Source organism: Chaetodon trifascialis, chromosome 8, assembly GCF_039877785.1.
Source record: "Chaetodon trifascialis isolate fChaTrf1 chromosome 8, fChaTrf1.hap1, whole genome shotgun sequence".
In the NCBI taxonomy this organism is placed as follows: Eukaryota; Metazoa; Chordata; class Actinopteri; order Chaetodontiformes; family Chaetodontidae; genus Chaetodon; species Chaetodon trifascialis.
In genome coordinates this window covers 20,880,935-20,896,876 of record NC_092063.1, presented here as the reverse complement: position 1 = coordinate 20,896,876, position 15,942 = coordinate 20,880,935, and the positions used below count along the sequence as shown (strand labels likewise).

The 15,942-nt window shown below is 42.7% G+C and overlaps 1 protein-coding gene across 2 annotated transcripts; it reads right to left on the bottom strand.

Moving 5' to 3' along the window:
- Positions 1–1,142: 1,142 nt before the first annotated feature.
- Positions 1,143–15,400, bottom strand: plekhm2 (pleckstrin homology domain containing, family M (with RUN domain) member 2). 2 transcript variants are annotated; one of them, XM_070968286.1, is made up of 20 exons: positions 14,821–15,003; positions 12,734–12,840; positions 12,438–12,547; positions 12,222–12,321; positions 12,002–12,089; positions 11,733–11,907; positions 9,201–9,260; positions 7,417–7,705; positions 6,510–7,316; positions 6,361–6,430; positions 5,687–5,777; positions 5,305–5,369; positions 5,014–5,102; positions 4,459–4,591; positions 3,667–3,857; positions 3,290–3,355; positions 2,840–2,999; positions 2,490–2,669; positions 2,183–2,299; positions 1,143–2,037 (listed from the first exon to the last, which is right to left on the bottom strand). In XM_070968286.1, exons 1-20 carry the CDS (start codon positions 14,878–14,880, stop codon positions 1,900–1,902), a joined length of 3,096 nt encoding a protein of 1,031 aa, XP_070824387.1. In that variant the 5' UTR covers positions 14,881–15,003; the 3' UTR covers positions 1,143–1,899. The 2 variants fall into 2 exon arrangements, with proteins under 2 accessions (XP_070824387.1, XP_070824388.1); XM_070968287.1 differs by lacking the exon at positions 9,201–9,260 and having other exon boundaries at positions 14,821–15,400.
- Between the last annotated feature and the right edge of the window lie 542 nt (positions 15,401–15,942).

The following is a 15,942-nucleotide window of genomic DNA, read 5'->3' as shown; positions in this document are numbered from 1 at the left end:
CTTCCTTAAGTAAAGCTTTAATACTGGATGATATTACAACCCTAACCCTAAGCATTAACCTGCTAAAACAGATGCTACACTTGCTCTAAGTTAAAAGGCTATTTAAGGACTTTATATACCTCAAACATGGTCGAACACCACTAAATGATGACTAGTGCAGAAAGGGATGTCCTAATTTAATAGAGTGGCCAGACCATACAGTACAGTACAGTGCGATGCCGCCACTCACCGGTGCAAAATAAAAAGCCAAGACAACTTGTCAGTAAAGGATTCTTCACACGGACTGTAATTCTTACCCACACTGAAGAGGAAGTACACGTCCGCTAATGCACACACAATCAGTCAATACCTTCAAAATGTCCCCACTCAGCTGAATAATTTAGTAACAACTGTTCCCACATTGTCTAAAATGGAAAGAGCACAGCACATGAAGTTATGATATTAACACAAAACCACAACTGGTACCATTAAAAAAAGACTAACAATGTGCAAGTCCGCATGGAAGCCTCCACTCGTCTCTACACGGTGGAGAAGAAGGCAAGTCTGTTGCATTTCCTGAAAGGTTTTTTTTTTTTCTTTTTCTTAAATCTGAGTAACAACATTTAAACTGTCAGCTGGACGACACAGGCATGAGCATGTCATGTAACAGTGCAAGTGTTAAACATCCAGATATTCATCATATTGAGATCCTCATCCTCTCAAGCTCACATGACAATAATTCAGAGGTACGTCCAATGAGACAAACCCGAACTGAACATCGGACACAGACAACAGTCACTAATAATAATGTGTTTATACTGTACAAGCGCTGTACATTTGCTCTTTAACTGTACCACAGTTTGGGTTCAGCAGAACATCTTTTATCTGTTAGTAAGCAAGAAGTGGCTTTTATATTCACACAGCTGTGTGAAATGTGCGAGCAGAGAGAGATTTATACTGTGTGCAAGGCCAGCAGTGAGAACTTTTCACGTCGCAAGCAAGCAGCAACTGCCCTCTTCAAATATGGCTTTCTTGATATTTATCGCAAGGAGCGTCCAGATTTATCTTTTAAAGAAAACATTAATAATTCTCTCATTTCAATGTGCAGGGATGCTGCCGGTCATGGATCTGTTCAGCTTGCTTAATGTACTAAATATGTGTCATATCATTTTACAGGCTGCTTCTTAGAGTCAAGGCTTAGACGATGAAATCTGTACATCAGTGTTCATTTTAAGGTGGATTCTCCTCTGAAGAGAACGGTATGACCTTTACTATGAGGCAAAATTCTCAAACTCAATACATCGTGCACTCAAATATTGAGATATATTTGAATGCATGACGTATTGAAGGTTGGTTTCAAAGTCTTCCCATGACACAATTACTGTTCTTTGTACATTTATCCATTATTAATTCCTAAAGAGCTTTTTTTCCCCCTGTACAAAATATCACAACATGTGACACCAAACTTTTGCTTAGTCCAACATATTTGTTCTGCATCGCTGCTCTTTAGAATTGCCAGCAGAGGAATAATGGCTAAGGATCAAAGGAAATCTGTCGTAGTGTTCTGTTGGAGGTTCGTTCGTATCAACTTCATGTGAGACTGTTGCATCACTGCCTCGTGATGAGCCATATGCACTGTTACTTCTGCAGGAAGTTTCTCTGATAGAAACAGTTCATCAGTGAATCAGAGCCGCATCACAAGCTAACGCTGTGGCACAACAACCAATAACCACATCTGATTGGTTCATCTCAGTCTTTCAGCTTAGAACTCTGAACAGTTTGCAGTGACTGTTAAGTCTGAGTTAAATCCATCCATCCTGGAACTATATCAGACTGTTTAACTGGCAGTCTGTCTTAGTGGCTACCCACACGTAAAGGTATGTGTGCATGTGTGCGTGTGTGTATGTGTGCGTGCGTCCGTCAGCACCAGGGTTCACGCCGGGCTCTGCCTCGGGCCAGACTGTCTGCCCTCTGCCAGGCACTGTTCATCAGGGCGAGGGCCTCCCTGCAGCGCTTCTGCACTGACGGATCCAGCACCCCTCTGCGGGGAAGGTCAACCTGCGTAAGGAGAGAAGTCACACATGAGGGTTCGTCCAGATGGACAGCCAGCAGCAGTAACTGGATATAAGATTGTGAATGCTGATATTTGGGGCTTAATATTACTTATTTTTTCCTTAAATCGCTGATAAGTTTATCCTCCCACCTGGAAAACGGCCTTCCATGTGTTTTCTAAGGCCTCCAGCAGTCGATCTCTCTCCTCACAGCCGCTGAAGTACAATACCCATGGAGGAAGGAACTCAGCCCGATCTGCGGCAAACTCCTACAGAGGGAGAAAGTGGGAAAAAGCCCAAAGGGAGAGCTTACATTAAAGGCCCTCAACACGAGATAATTATAAGAGTATACCAGCATGCACTGATACATATGGTGTCTCATTAATTCTTTACGCCTTTAGGCACAAAAATACAACTAATTTCCTCTTCCTCTACGCGTGTGCACAGATGGCCACTCACAATGACACAATACTCCTTGTTGGCCTCCACGCTGACAGCAGTGACATCACAGATATCAATGCTGCCCAGTGAACGGAAGAAGCTGGTCTGACAGTCCTGATGGCAGGTCAGCAGCTTCCTGTCTGTCACCACCAGGCAACATGGGATACATGGAGTGGGGGCCACACCCTGAGGGATGACCTGCAGATAAGGTGATTATAGTTTAATTATAGCTTGCTGACATGAACGAGGCTTATAAGAATCCATATTGACATTTTGTATTAAATTCAAATGTGGACTTAGATGCAGTGTTAGAAATGTAAAGTGAATGTTTGCTAAACACATTGTCTATGCACTGTACAACTCCTTACCCCTTTGGAGACAGACTGGCAGAGCAATTGCATCCAGTCGGCCATTTCCTGCTCATCGTTGGCACTGAGCTCCAGTGGAGGCCGCTCGGTCAGGATGACCTGGAAGGCGTGAGGACGCTCTGTGCTGTTTGAGCGACGGCAGCCTCCACAGTGCTCTCCTCTGTCGGGAAATTAAGTTGCTTTTTTGAGTTTTTGACTGTCTGAACAGTAAAGTTTTGACTATTGTGAATGGCAAGGGCCTCAACAGGTTAACCACCTGCAGTAAAAAAGGCCTTTTTCACACAAGACCTTTTGACATGTCCCCTGTGTAAATAATAAAATGAGTGATGGCTGTCATGGCTTACTGGAGCATTTAAGTAAACAGCACCATTGTTGATACCAGTGCATTTCCTCCTATGACAAGTCAAAATGCCTGCTGGGAAAAATGGCTTTCAGCCAGTTGAAGCTTACCCCATAGTGACCGACAGCAGAGGTGTCACATCAGTTCTTTCTGCATACAGGTACAGAACTCCATTGCTGTGAGAAAACAGGACAAATATTTATATTCACCTAATCTGAAGTGTATATTACATAAAGATTAGAAATTAGAATAGAAATAGTTACATAATTTTGGTCTGGTTTTTGCCACTCAACACTCAAAACACTTTTAGAGGAATACAATGTTAGATATCAGTCTTAGATATGAAAGACCTTGCCCTTGTGAACACACAGTGTGGAAGGTTAATGACAGATATACAGCGTCTTACATGGAACCCAGCCAACGTATGTTTAAAGGAACATAGTGATTCCAGCTGAAAGGGGTACTGATGTGTATGACCTGCCCATACCTGAGGCAGAGGTAGCAGCTTTTCCACAGCTCTTTGCCCAGGTAGGTGGTTCCAGACCGGTACTGCAGAGTTCCCTCCTTGATGCTGGCCAGTGCTCCCAACATTGGTGGGCCACCCTGGGTCGAGAAACTCATGTCCATGGGATCCTCCCAATGGACCAGTGAATACAGCTTTATAGACACTTCAGATACCTGGAGGAACAGGTAAGTGTTAGTTTATCACTGCTCTGAAAGATGGCCAAAGAGCAGGACAGTGGTCAAATGAACCTTTAAGGGAGAGACTCCCAAACAAATCTACAATTACAGAAATACTAAGAGGTTACTGCTGCCAAGCTTCCTTTAGTTCATGTTTAACTTTACATTATTGCTAACCATTTGCTGAAGCATACATAGGTGTTTGATTTCCTGACCTGGGATCTTTTCTACCCTCCAGGCAGTCATTTCAATCCATATACAAAATGTTTTATGACAGGTGGTGTTACGGTCTGTACACAAAATTACTACAAAAATTTCTTGTGTACAGTATACAAATTCAATTAAAGACATTTTTTGTTATGTCATTTTTCTGGCTTGGGATCAAAGACATGGAGAAAATAAAATGCTGTGCATCTGTGAATGTTACAGTTCACACATGCTAGCTATGAGCTGTGACAACAAATATCTTGTGTTACAGATTTTCCAAAAAGTTTGTAAGATTTTGCAAAATTTTGTAATTTTGGGTTAGGGTTAGGGTTGATTAGTCACATGTATGACTGGAGCTGCAATGAAGAGCAAAAGTTTAACATGTCTTTACCTCACACTGAGATTCCTGGGAGACGAACTTAGTGAGAGCCAGTTTTTCCATTGTAGCATCAGTCAGAACAGAGGGGTAAGGAGGCTCACGACAACCCTTCACCATGGCTGACTTGAGGACAGACAAGAACCAGCTGTAAGTGAAGAAAGATGGAGGGGATAAGGTCACAGTTGAGACTAACATTCATCCAGTTAAGGATGTACAAGACTCAAAGTCAATATTCCTCACGTACAAGATCACAGATATGCATACGATTATTACTTTAGAGACTTTAGAGGTGTGCATGTTGTGGCAGTTTTCTGTGGGCATGTGAGGGAGGGAGGTTTTTTTTCTTTTAGGGCACCAGCCAGGTCTCTCTCCTGACATATAAGATGTTTGATTCAGTCGGTCAGTTAAGTTCTTACCTATTATTATTTTTCATATAACCCGACACATTAATTTCCACACAAAGTTGGTGGAAATTAATGTTGGATTCCTGGAGGAGTTCAGCTATTCAGTCTTTGTATTTGATCCAGAATGGAGTCAAGAGCATAAAGAAACATGAGGTACACTCACGAAGTCAGAGAAGCATCCGCTGTGTCCAACAGGAATTTCCTTCGTCTGTTGGTGCAAACCACAGTCACAGTCTGTTGGTCAAGGCCCACCTAAAGGAAGACACCATCACAGCCAATACATCAGACACAAAACGAACTTTGTTAGCTGTCACATCAAGTCTACATGGTTCAGAAATATCATGTCATTAACTCTACACGGATCACAATGACGACTAGGAAGACTGCACATTTAACTATGATGCTGTGGATGAATGACAGACAATGGCAATCCCTTGTTGTGGATCACACTTACTGAAAGATAGTCCAGTTCATTGTAAGAAACGGCATCTTCTACTGTGTAGGGCTTCTCTGCTGCACCTGTGGAGGGAAACAAATGTACAACCAAGACATGCAGTGAGCACATGTTAATGAAGTGTGTTCTGCCTGCAGAATAGCCTTTTCAAATGTTCCTGAAACTCATGCAGATATTATAGGACAATTACAACTGTAGAAACTTTCAGAAACCGAAACACTAAAGTTTGCTAGTACAGGTGGACGCCGGTCAAACTCAAATGAACAGATCAATGCTTGCATCCTCCCAATACCAACATCACTGTGTACCACCTTACAACCTGCGCTGTTCCAACCCTTATTACCAAATAAAGCCAGTGCATGCTGGGTTTTTAGCCACTTACCCTTCCTAAGCAGGTAGATGTAACAGTCAGTCAGCAGCAGGTAAAGGGGCTGCAGGTCCCCCTCCATATGGCCTGTACTCATTCTCACCATCTGAAAAGACAAAGAGAAATTCTTTCACGTCAGCAACCTCCACATTAACCTTTCTCAAACTGTTCTAGTCATAGTGATGGCTCCTGACAACTGGACGGCTGACTGTAGCACAGTGATGCCTCAAACACAGCAGGAGCAGAGGATATAGACTGCTATTTTGGAGACATACAGCAGCTGTTGGTTAATTTATCACAAACCAATGCAATCTTTATTCACTTGATACTTGCTGTATATGATACTTTTAGAAGCTACTAGTGTTTTGTCCTTACACAACTGAAGCCTGACAAGTTACTACGGCCTGAGAGGAAGCCGTTGGAAGGCAATTGGCAAACTGAGCCTTGCAACACTTCCACTGAGCAACAGCCTCCAAACCACATCTTCAATGTTAAAATGAGTCAGGCAAGACCAAAAGCCTCTTAAAGACGAGTGAAAGTAAACTACTTTTCGAAGCCAATCAAATCTGTATTTCTGCTATGACATGACATCACTGCACTGTCTTACTGAACACATACATCCACATTTTCTCCACAGAATATAACCTCTTTCAAAACAGATAAAGAATAATGAATCTGTGTGTGTTCACCTTGAAGAGCTGCTCCTCATTCTCTCTGAACACATGAATCATGAGAAGAAGCAAGTGATTATTGTCCACCCTGAAATATGAATAATGAACAACATTAGACACTTCAAACAACACGAAAGCAAAGAACTCATTTTATAGAGACTCCGTACTTAAACTCTGCAGGATGAGAACTTTCAGAGGGACTGAGCTTCTCCTCTTGTAGTTCTGCTTCCTCAGTTAATGTATTCTTGTCTCTTTCCTGTACACCTTCTGAGTTGTCCTCCCCAGGCTTCATGTCTGGCTCCTGTCCTGCTGCCGTTTTTGCCTCTCCTTCATATTCTTGGCCACCTGAAAGAGTCTGCGACTGGCTATGCTCTGTAGAGTCATTGTGGCCACCACCCGAGGGAGTAGAGTCTGGACTGATGGAGGTAAAGCAGCATACGTCTGTAGGTGCAGGTGAGGCCTGCAGGAAATTGGGGCTTGTGGACAGAGAGGAGACAGACGTCTCTCCCGGAGCTCGGTCAGGTGGCTCGCCCCCTGAATCCCCTCGAAAGGGCTGCTGTGTTGGAGGCTCCAGGTCCTGGTCACAGCCTTCTTTGTATTTCCCTCCTGCCTCCTCTGGGTGCTCCCAGGCCTCCTCCCTATCCAGAACTCCGTTGAGACGGTCCATGACATCACGGAGGGGCTGGCCGACTGTATCCATTGAGGTGTCCGTCATCTCTGGGAGCCGCAGGTGGCCCTCTCCTGCATCCTCATCTCCTTCCGCCACAACCTCTGATCCCACCCTGCTTCTCCTCAACTCCGCTTCTGCATCCAGCTGAATTACAGTGCAGTTTAAAGAATCCACATCCTCTGAACCGAGGAGGCTGTTGTCCATTTCCATGTGCTCAGACGAGGCAGAGTTATGGATGCTGCTGCTGGAATCTGTGGAGCCCCTCCCCCGCCGCTTCTTGGCAGGTTTCCTTCGTCTGGCCATCCTGGAGAACCAGAAAGGTTAGCTAGAGTGCCTCCACCCTAATTCAATTTGATTAACAGATGAAACGTGAGCCTGCAAGACAGAAACTGTAACAAATGTACCTGATGACCTCCAGGTCATTGCTAGCGTTCTCCATGTCATCTCCATTGATGGCGGCGTTGTAGCGGCTCGCCACATGAACCGGAGTGACGTCGGCTGAGGTGTTGGTGGTATTGGTGTCTGAATCCTCGTTGAAGGGGTTGTGTCTGGACGTGGGGCTATTTGGAGACACATGAGCCGCCGCCTTCACTTTGATAGTGCTGGCAGAGAGGACAACTGTGTCACTGATGACTGTCTGGGGATCAGAGCCACTGGAACGTGGGCAGCTCGCCTGGTCCGTCAGGTCACCCTCTAACATGAAAATCAAAGGCTGGGAGTTAATATAACAAGCAGCACTCAGCAACATTTCGAACACACACAGAAATACACTGAATTTTTGGCATAGTCTTGTTGGTAAGTGAAATAGAACTAGAAAGGTTTTACTATAGAAAGTATTTTAGAGTTGTTGCTATTAATACACATTCTGGAAGATTTACTTTGTTTTCATCACAAATGAAAAGTTGACCAACAAGACAGTTACACAAAAACTTTGTGTATTTCTTCATCAGCTTCACGCACAAATACATGTTAGGGGCTGTAGTGCTGTTTGCGGATCTTTGGCGGGGTCAGAGAGGCACAAAACGCAATGCAGAAGACATCAAGTAGGTACACAGGCAGCAGCTGTCTTTGCACTGGCACAGGCCTAAGTCAAGCATTACTTCTGCAGCTAGAGATGGGTCAAAAACAAATATTTAAAGAATATCATTTGATGGGAATCAAATTTTTTTCTGTCTGTATTGAGATTAATCATTGAGTAGACTGAACATGATTTGTTTTGCAAATTAAAATTTAGACCATGAAATGAACAGTCAACCATGAGATGACAGACATGTGCAGCTTACTGCAAACAGACGCCGCAGTAATACACTCACACTACAGCTGAGCTGACCGAGGCCAGTGCCACATAACACACAGGAAGACATTACAAAGAAACGAAACACCAGACAAACAGATAACACAATGTAACAGAGACAGACTGAACGTGGTGAGTACCAGTTACATCAGGCATGTATCTTGCTGTGGTAAATAATAAGGCAGAGTGAGCGTTGGGAACATTGCCCAGATGAATAACACATGCAAAACATGACAGATGACAGTTCCATACACCCCCCAGCACTGAATTCCCCATTGAGCCAAAGCGCTGTTGTTCCTCCCAAACTTACCTGTCAATTTATTGTTTATAATAACACCTTGTTCATTTACTTGTGAGTTAATTTAACTCAATCAGCATTCAAAAAAAATCTTTCCTAAAAATGTGTGAACACTGTCACATTTTACTGGAAATGAAAATACGAAAGAAGGCTTTCTGTTACATCAACCCTCACGAGTCATGGGGAAGTTTAGGAGAGGGTGCACAGTCCCTTGTAATGATAAACACAGAGGTGTGTACAAAAATAAATTAAACTACTGGCATCATATTTAATGTTCATCAAATCCAGCTGCGCAGTACTCATAGTTGCAACTTTAAATACAAATCCACATGCCTTCTAAATGAATCCATTCCCAAGAGCCACTTTTATCTATGTCCCTTTGATCATGTGTCAGCAGTAAAACCAAAGCCAGCAGTCTTTTGCACCAGCTCGTTGTACTTTACATATTAACATGTCTATTACTGGCTAGAATAAGTTGCATGCATTAAGCACAAATTGTGGGATGGCCATGCCAGAGAGGAGGGAGGAAGGGAGAGGGAGGGAGAGGGAGGGAGGAATGGAAAGGCGGGAAGGGGAGGGGTTGACCAATGTCCCACCTTCCCAGTCTGCACTTGGCAATGACTGCAACACGGGGAAGATGTCACCGAAATCATAATCTAAAAAAAGGAGGGATAACATTTAGTATTAGAGAGAGATGGAGTGGAGAGAGGAGATTGAGACAATGGCACAGAAGCAGAAAAATAACATGACATATGGAAATACGAAATAATATGAGCGATGGGGGGAAAAAATAGACAAGGGAACTAAAACAGGAAAAGTGACTCAGTCCTTTGTGGAGAGCGATGGGGAAAGCCTTCACTGAGTGCTGCAATCACCCCAGTGAGAACACTCTGTAGCCATGAGCCTCTGCACGCCAAGTGATCCATTTGATAAAATGCACTTTGGTATCGGTGAGTCACGAGAGTCTGCAAAAATCAATCCACCTTCTGCTTCAACATGCCATGAGCTTGACGTCACTGTATGAATTTGTGCCAAAGCAGTGTTTACTTTCACTCCAGTGGGCCTGATCGCATCATAAATCCCAAAATAAAAAAGCTACCTTTGAGCAAGAGACTCACATCACAGTTAGTCTATACTGTCCAAATTAGAGGCATTTCAAGACACCAGCACATAGAACTGAAACTAGATATTTGATAGGGCTGAATTAAAGGGGAGCCAACAATGATTCAGAATTTAAAGTGAGTATGGGTCCAAAGGATTGTCAAACTATGCTTTAAAGTGAAGCAAGCAATCAAACTAAATAGGTGTCTGAGAAAATCAGTGGTGATTACTAGAGATGTGCCAAGCCTATCATAAGGATCGGTATCAAGGCCGATCAAGGCGTCAATGGACTGGCATCTGCTAAAACAAAGCTTATCTGAATCCAATCCTTTCTTTACTGACCTTTATTTTGCTTTTTCCACCTCATCCTACTGCAACACGCCACTCTCTTCAATGACAGCTAGCCTCTACACGACTCTACACTTTGCTACACGTGTAAGTTAAAATCACTGTGTGATAATTGGGGCTGTCAACCATTATTTTAAATTCAGAGTTATCCTCGAATTGTAAAAAAATCCAAACATTCCATTGTGAAAATTAATATTTCAATGTGTAAAAAAAAAAGCAGCACTGCTGCGCTGGCTGCACTGAAAGCACTGCATGACAGACAGAAGTCACAAAACCAGTTTCTCTTGTTCTCAAATTCCTGTTTTCATTTTTTTTTTTAATAGGAAAATCTGTTGAAGTCTGATATATTTGTGTCTATGAAGAAGTGTGAACGTAGATGTGAAAATATTCTGTCTGTTTCGCCCATTACTTTACTATTATTTTCCGCCCTCTCTCTCGCTCCTCTCCCAATGTCGTGAATTAAGAGTTTATTTCAACCAATCCAGGAGTAGTGATGGTTGTTGGAACAGTGAAAAGGCAAATGAAGAAGGTTTTGTTGAGTTTTATTTACTTTTTGTTGCGTTTGAAGTGTGTTTTTTTGATTATAAAATCAGTGTTTCTGTGAATGGAGTCTGGTGGCTTTGGTCAGTGACATAACAGCTGTTTCTGGTTAAACAAAACAGATCTTACTCTTTAACAAAAATATATCTCTTTCCATAATGTTGTCAGACACATATTTTAAGAATTTAAGACGTACATTGATGGTGTGCAAACAACTGGTGGGATTAAATTGCGGTGTGTTCCATACTGGATAATTCTGGGCTATCAAAACTGGCCAAAAATGATAATGTTCAAAAACTCACCAAAATCTTCTTGGTTAGTCTCTCACTGTGCAAACAACCATCACTAACTCTAGATGAGTTATATAGAAATAAACTCTACATTCAATGAATCAGGAGAGGAGCAAGGGAGGATGGATATCAGATACACAGCAAAAATGATGAGTAGAGCTGGGATATTTTCACATCTAAGGCAGGAATTGTTTTCACCTGACGGTGTAACAGGAAAGACAATCGAATATTAATTGTCACGATGGGATGTATGGATTTTTTTTACTATTTGAATATAGATTTGAATTTAGAGCATTTGTTGACAGCCCAAATGTCAATGTGAAAAATGATTTGGTCAAACTGATGATTGACCTGTTCTGACAAACGGATTGGCAAAAATATATTTAACCAAGCCCTGACAACAAATCTCTTATCCCTCCTCTATTAGCAAAGAGCAGTGGTCAAAACATTCAGCTTGCAGCTTCTCACTTTCAGCCGGCACTTTCATTGGCCCAAAATTACACCTGGCTGTTGTCAGGTTTGTGCGCTCTCTGTAAGCTGGTGTTTTTACTCAGCCAAACACAGTTAATGATGTAAAAAAGCATCGTTCTGTAACACCACTGTACAACCATTGAGTGTCTCTGTAGACCCAACAACTCAAACAGAGAGATAAATATTTTTCATATCAATAATTTAAGTTTATCAGCGTTACAGTTCTGAATCAGGACCTTAAGTATGTGGATCAAGAAGTGTGTGGAAAAATAAGGATGGGCCAAATTTAGAAGGATACAGCTGTTTCCTTTAGATAAGTATAAGTACTGGAACGGACCCAATATGAAGGACTTGGATCAGGACATCATTATTGCTTACCTTCACTGGAGGGAGCAATGGCGCTGTCATCCCACTCCAGGTTGGTGGAGGTGAGGGAGGTGAAAGAGTGCAGAGATAAGCTGTCTGAGCTGGGCAGCCTTTCCTCAAAATCCAGCAGGTTCTGGGGTTTGTAGTATTCTGGCATGTAGGGGGCCACGTCCAGATAGGGCACATCCTGAATCAGCAGGACCCAACACAAACATTACAAACACGCTGCTAACATTCAGGAGGTTAGTTTCTCTTGATATTGTAATGAAATATGTGCTAACCAGCTCCAGATCAAAGCGAATGAACTCCAGGCCGGAGACCAGCGTGAGGAAGAGCGTGAGGTGGTCATGACTGCAGACCAGTGCGTTCCTGGCAGAGAAGAACATCAGTTCTTACAGATAAGCACAGAAACACCCGAGGATATCCAACAACAGACAGTCATTCTGGAATGCATCAATTTGTGAATTCAGGAAAGATTTGAGGACACATCAGATGACTCACTTGAAATAATACTTCTGCAGTAATGCCTGGTTCTCCTGGAAGAGGCGTAGATAGCTCTCTAAAGAGCTCTCACTCAGTGCCAGATACAACCATGCACGACCTACACAGAAAAGAGTTCTTTTCTAAGCATACAACCCACTGAACACTGAGCTTATTTGCTGCTCCCTAAGTACTGTACATGTGAGTGTGTGTGGCTGTGTGACGGAGATGTCTCACTTCGACCAAGGTTGGTTGCTATATGCTGAAGCTCATCTATCTGACGGACAGCCTCTCTCCTGGTGAAGTGAAGGACCAGGACCCAGTAGCCTGAGGAGATGTCCTGCAGCCTGCAATGTACAAAATGGTCAATAATGATATAAAAGAGCATGTGCTGTGACAGTTAACATGAAGGGATATGAGACTTGTATATATGCAGAAAGAACAATAGCATTTAGAACCGGATTTTTTGCATGACAAATAAAAACTGTGCATCTTTTCTCCTTTCCAGTGTGCAATTTACTGAAGCCTCTTACCCATACAGCAGAGCATGGTCAAGGTGTTCACAGAGGCGCTGCAGGACCCGGTCATGATTTCGGATTGCTGGAGTCTCATCCTCACAGGCTGCAAAGTAACTCTGCAACTGTAGAGAGAGTCATGTTTTCTCTACAATTTCTGTTGCTGGGGAGTTACAAAGTTAAAGAACTTATTTTTGACTTTTAAAGAACTGACTGTATTTAAATTAGCAGAAAGGACAGACCTTTGAAATGATGCCTAACAGATTTATTAGGACTGGCTAGCTTAGACACAGGAATGTTTTTATTATTTATGTTGCATATATCTGAAACCAGCTGCCGTTTAAAACTTTGGTGGCAATTTACTGTTTGTGTAGGACGCCGCGTGCTGGGTACACAGTTACCTCTACTAAGCCATTATCCATGACTGCTCAGCCAGTCTGGCATGTTTAATGCTATTGGAGGAAGTTTGGGAAAGAGCTCTTACCAAACATACCAAAACTGCATGCTGCAACAAAATTATTCACATCAATATGGAGGGAACACTGATGATCCCCACAGTTTACGAGAGTACAGCCGGACAAAGATCCTACAGTGCAACATACAGTCAAAAGAACCAAAGAATTTAGTGCCAAGCAGTGGAATGTTCCTGACCTAAATCCAACTGAGAATGAGTTTTACGACTGCGGCCCCAGTGTGCGGGGACTCCTCGGATTGGAATTTTACTGCTGAAGATCAGACTGAAGGCAAGAAACACTTGAAAGAAGCTGTAAGGGAAACCGGCTGCCGCACAGGTCTGACAGAGCAAGGGACGAGCCTGAGTGCCTGCTGATGTCTGCAGGTTGGAGGGACAAGCCAGTCACATATGGTTGTACAGCATATGCAACCAAGCAGTTCCTGTTGTTGGTCCCCTTGAATCGGGGAACAACGTATTAAAATGGCTAGAATTCCTACACTGTTCATCTGATGTGGATGTAATTAATGATGAAAAGGTGTCACTTATGTCATTATAGCCATTCTGTTATATAAGATCCAATATACTAGCATACAGAGAAAACCAACAAAAACTCTGAATTAACTACACTGTAGGTATCTTACTGGCTGGAACAGTTTACAAAAATTCTACATTTCTACCAACACATACAAAGCACAATATTAGCTGCAGGCATTTGCTGAAAGGTACCATTTGTTGATGAAGATGATGCTCAGTGTATTTCATTGTGGTCCGCTGTGCTACAATGACCTGCAGAACCTTGCATGGGGTACTGAAATCCTGAGACATGACCAAGCCATGTGTAGGTCTGAGGAGGAGGATAGAGACCCAAAGAAGGAGAATCTATCCTATGACTATCTTCACATGACTAAGCAATGTTTGTCTGGGTAAACGTTGTACACTGTCTGGAAGCTTGAGGTGTATCATTTCATAAGCACTTTCACGGTTCCATGATAACGACATAAACAACTGAACTAAAAACTGAGATCAGTATGGATTAAGGGAGTAAGAAACAGCAATGGGCTCACTGCATTAAACACACCAAGATGAGCTTTCTAATGCAACCATCTGATTGTGGGACTGGTGGGCTCTTAATGGAAAATAACATGTATGTGGAGAGATCATGCAGGGAGAGGAGGAAGAAGATGCACTTCCATCTGTCACAAGAATGGTACTTTCACAACACCAGACATAGTTTCACTAAAAAAAAAAAAAAAAAAACTTAAATGTGTCAAAACTTCAATGGAAATTAGGAACAAAGATGTATTGGATAACCCTAATGTTGCAACTATGTGCCCGCGGTGTGGTTGCAGGTGGGGGGGGCTCGGGGCCACTATTGTTGATCATGGACAAAAAAGAAACTACAACATGACAGCCAAAAGCTGCAGCTGTAAAACAGAATGTGAACTGAGACATAGTAGGGAATAGTTCACCCGTTATTTGCTTGTATCAGTAAGGGCAAGGCCCCTCCATGACGGCGAGCTAATGATGTTGACTTCAAAGTTGCCCTCCTTGGCGGACAAAAGATGACCTAACCTAGCTACAGTACTTCAAGCATGCGAAAATAAATTCTGTGACAGTATTAAAGTGAACTGGCCAACCGGGCAGCGCTTACCTTCTTGACAGAGAGGGAGATGTTTTCCAATATGCGATCCTTTACTTTGAGCTGGTCCATCACTGGTCTGTTGGCAGCTCACAGCAGACTGTCAGCTGACTCTTTCAGCAGAGCTCTTGTTTTGCTAAAGCTAACGCCACCCGCCTTAGCTAGCTATCATTATCTTGCCCTCCAAAGCAGCTGGCCGCCAAACTAACGACACAGCTTTGGCTGTCAGTTGTACACACTGAATGTGACAGCGCCGCTAGTTCACAGCCCTCATATTAATGTCCAACAAGCAGCAGGAAAAGTAAACCTGTCAACGGATCCGGTTCACCAAGTAACGTTTGCTTAGCTTCGCGTTAGCTGTAGCTACTTCACTTCCTTCCAGCCCTCGACTCAGGCTGGGGATGGCTTGCAAGTTTTACAGTCTAACATGAATAACTTTTAGCAGCAATTTTGTTTATGATACTCTCGGTTAATTACGCTGGTTAGCTATTGTGACCTACTTTAAGTTACCTTTTCGCGTATTTACCTATACAACCAACTGCATCAAAGTCACAGCTGCTCAGGTTACTTTCAGAGCTAACCTAACTGTTCTGAGTCTGAACTCACAGTCACTGGGTTACGTCACTACTTGCCTCAGCACGCCTCATTAGCGCGTGGGAGGAATATATGGGACGAACGCCGTTCAGAAATTGTCAATTAAAAGGTTTCTTCTGTTTATTTGTCCGCAAAAATAATATATCATGAATTATGGCTTGACTTTGTAAAATGACAGCTAACTCCTGAATTCGGCGTGCGTGCAATGTTCAATGTTGAACTTACTCGCAAATAAATCTGCTTTTTGGATTGGTTCACACTATCGGTCCCATTCGGTGACTGCATGCACTCAAGGAGGCGGCTAAAACAGTTTTTAGAAGTTACACCTTTCATTGGCACTAATACAACAAGGCAGGATTTCTGGCAACTGGCCGGTAATTTATGAAAATTATTTAAGTCATGTTATACACATTTCGCTTTTTGCAAGGCAGCTGCAGACTTACATTATATTACCATATATTTACACTGAGCCTGGCGTGAATATTCTACGTACCCACTTTCTCGTTTCCAGGATTAAAAAAAATAAATAAATAAAAAAAA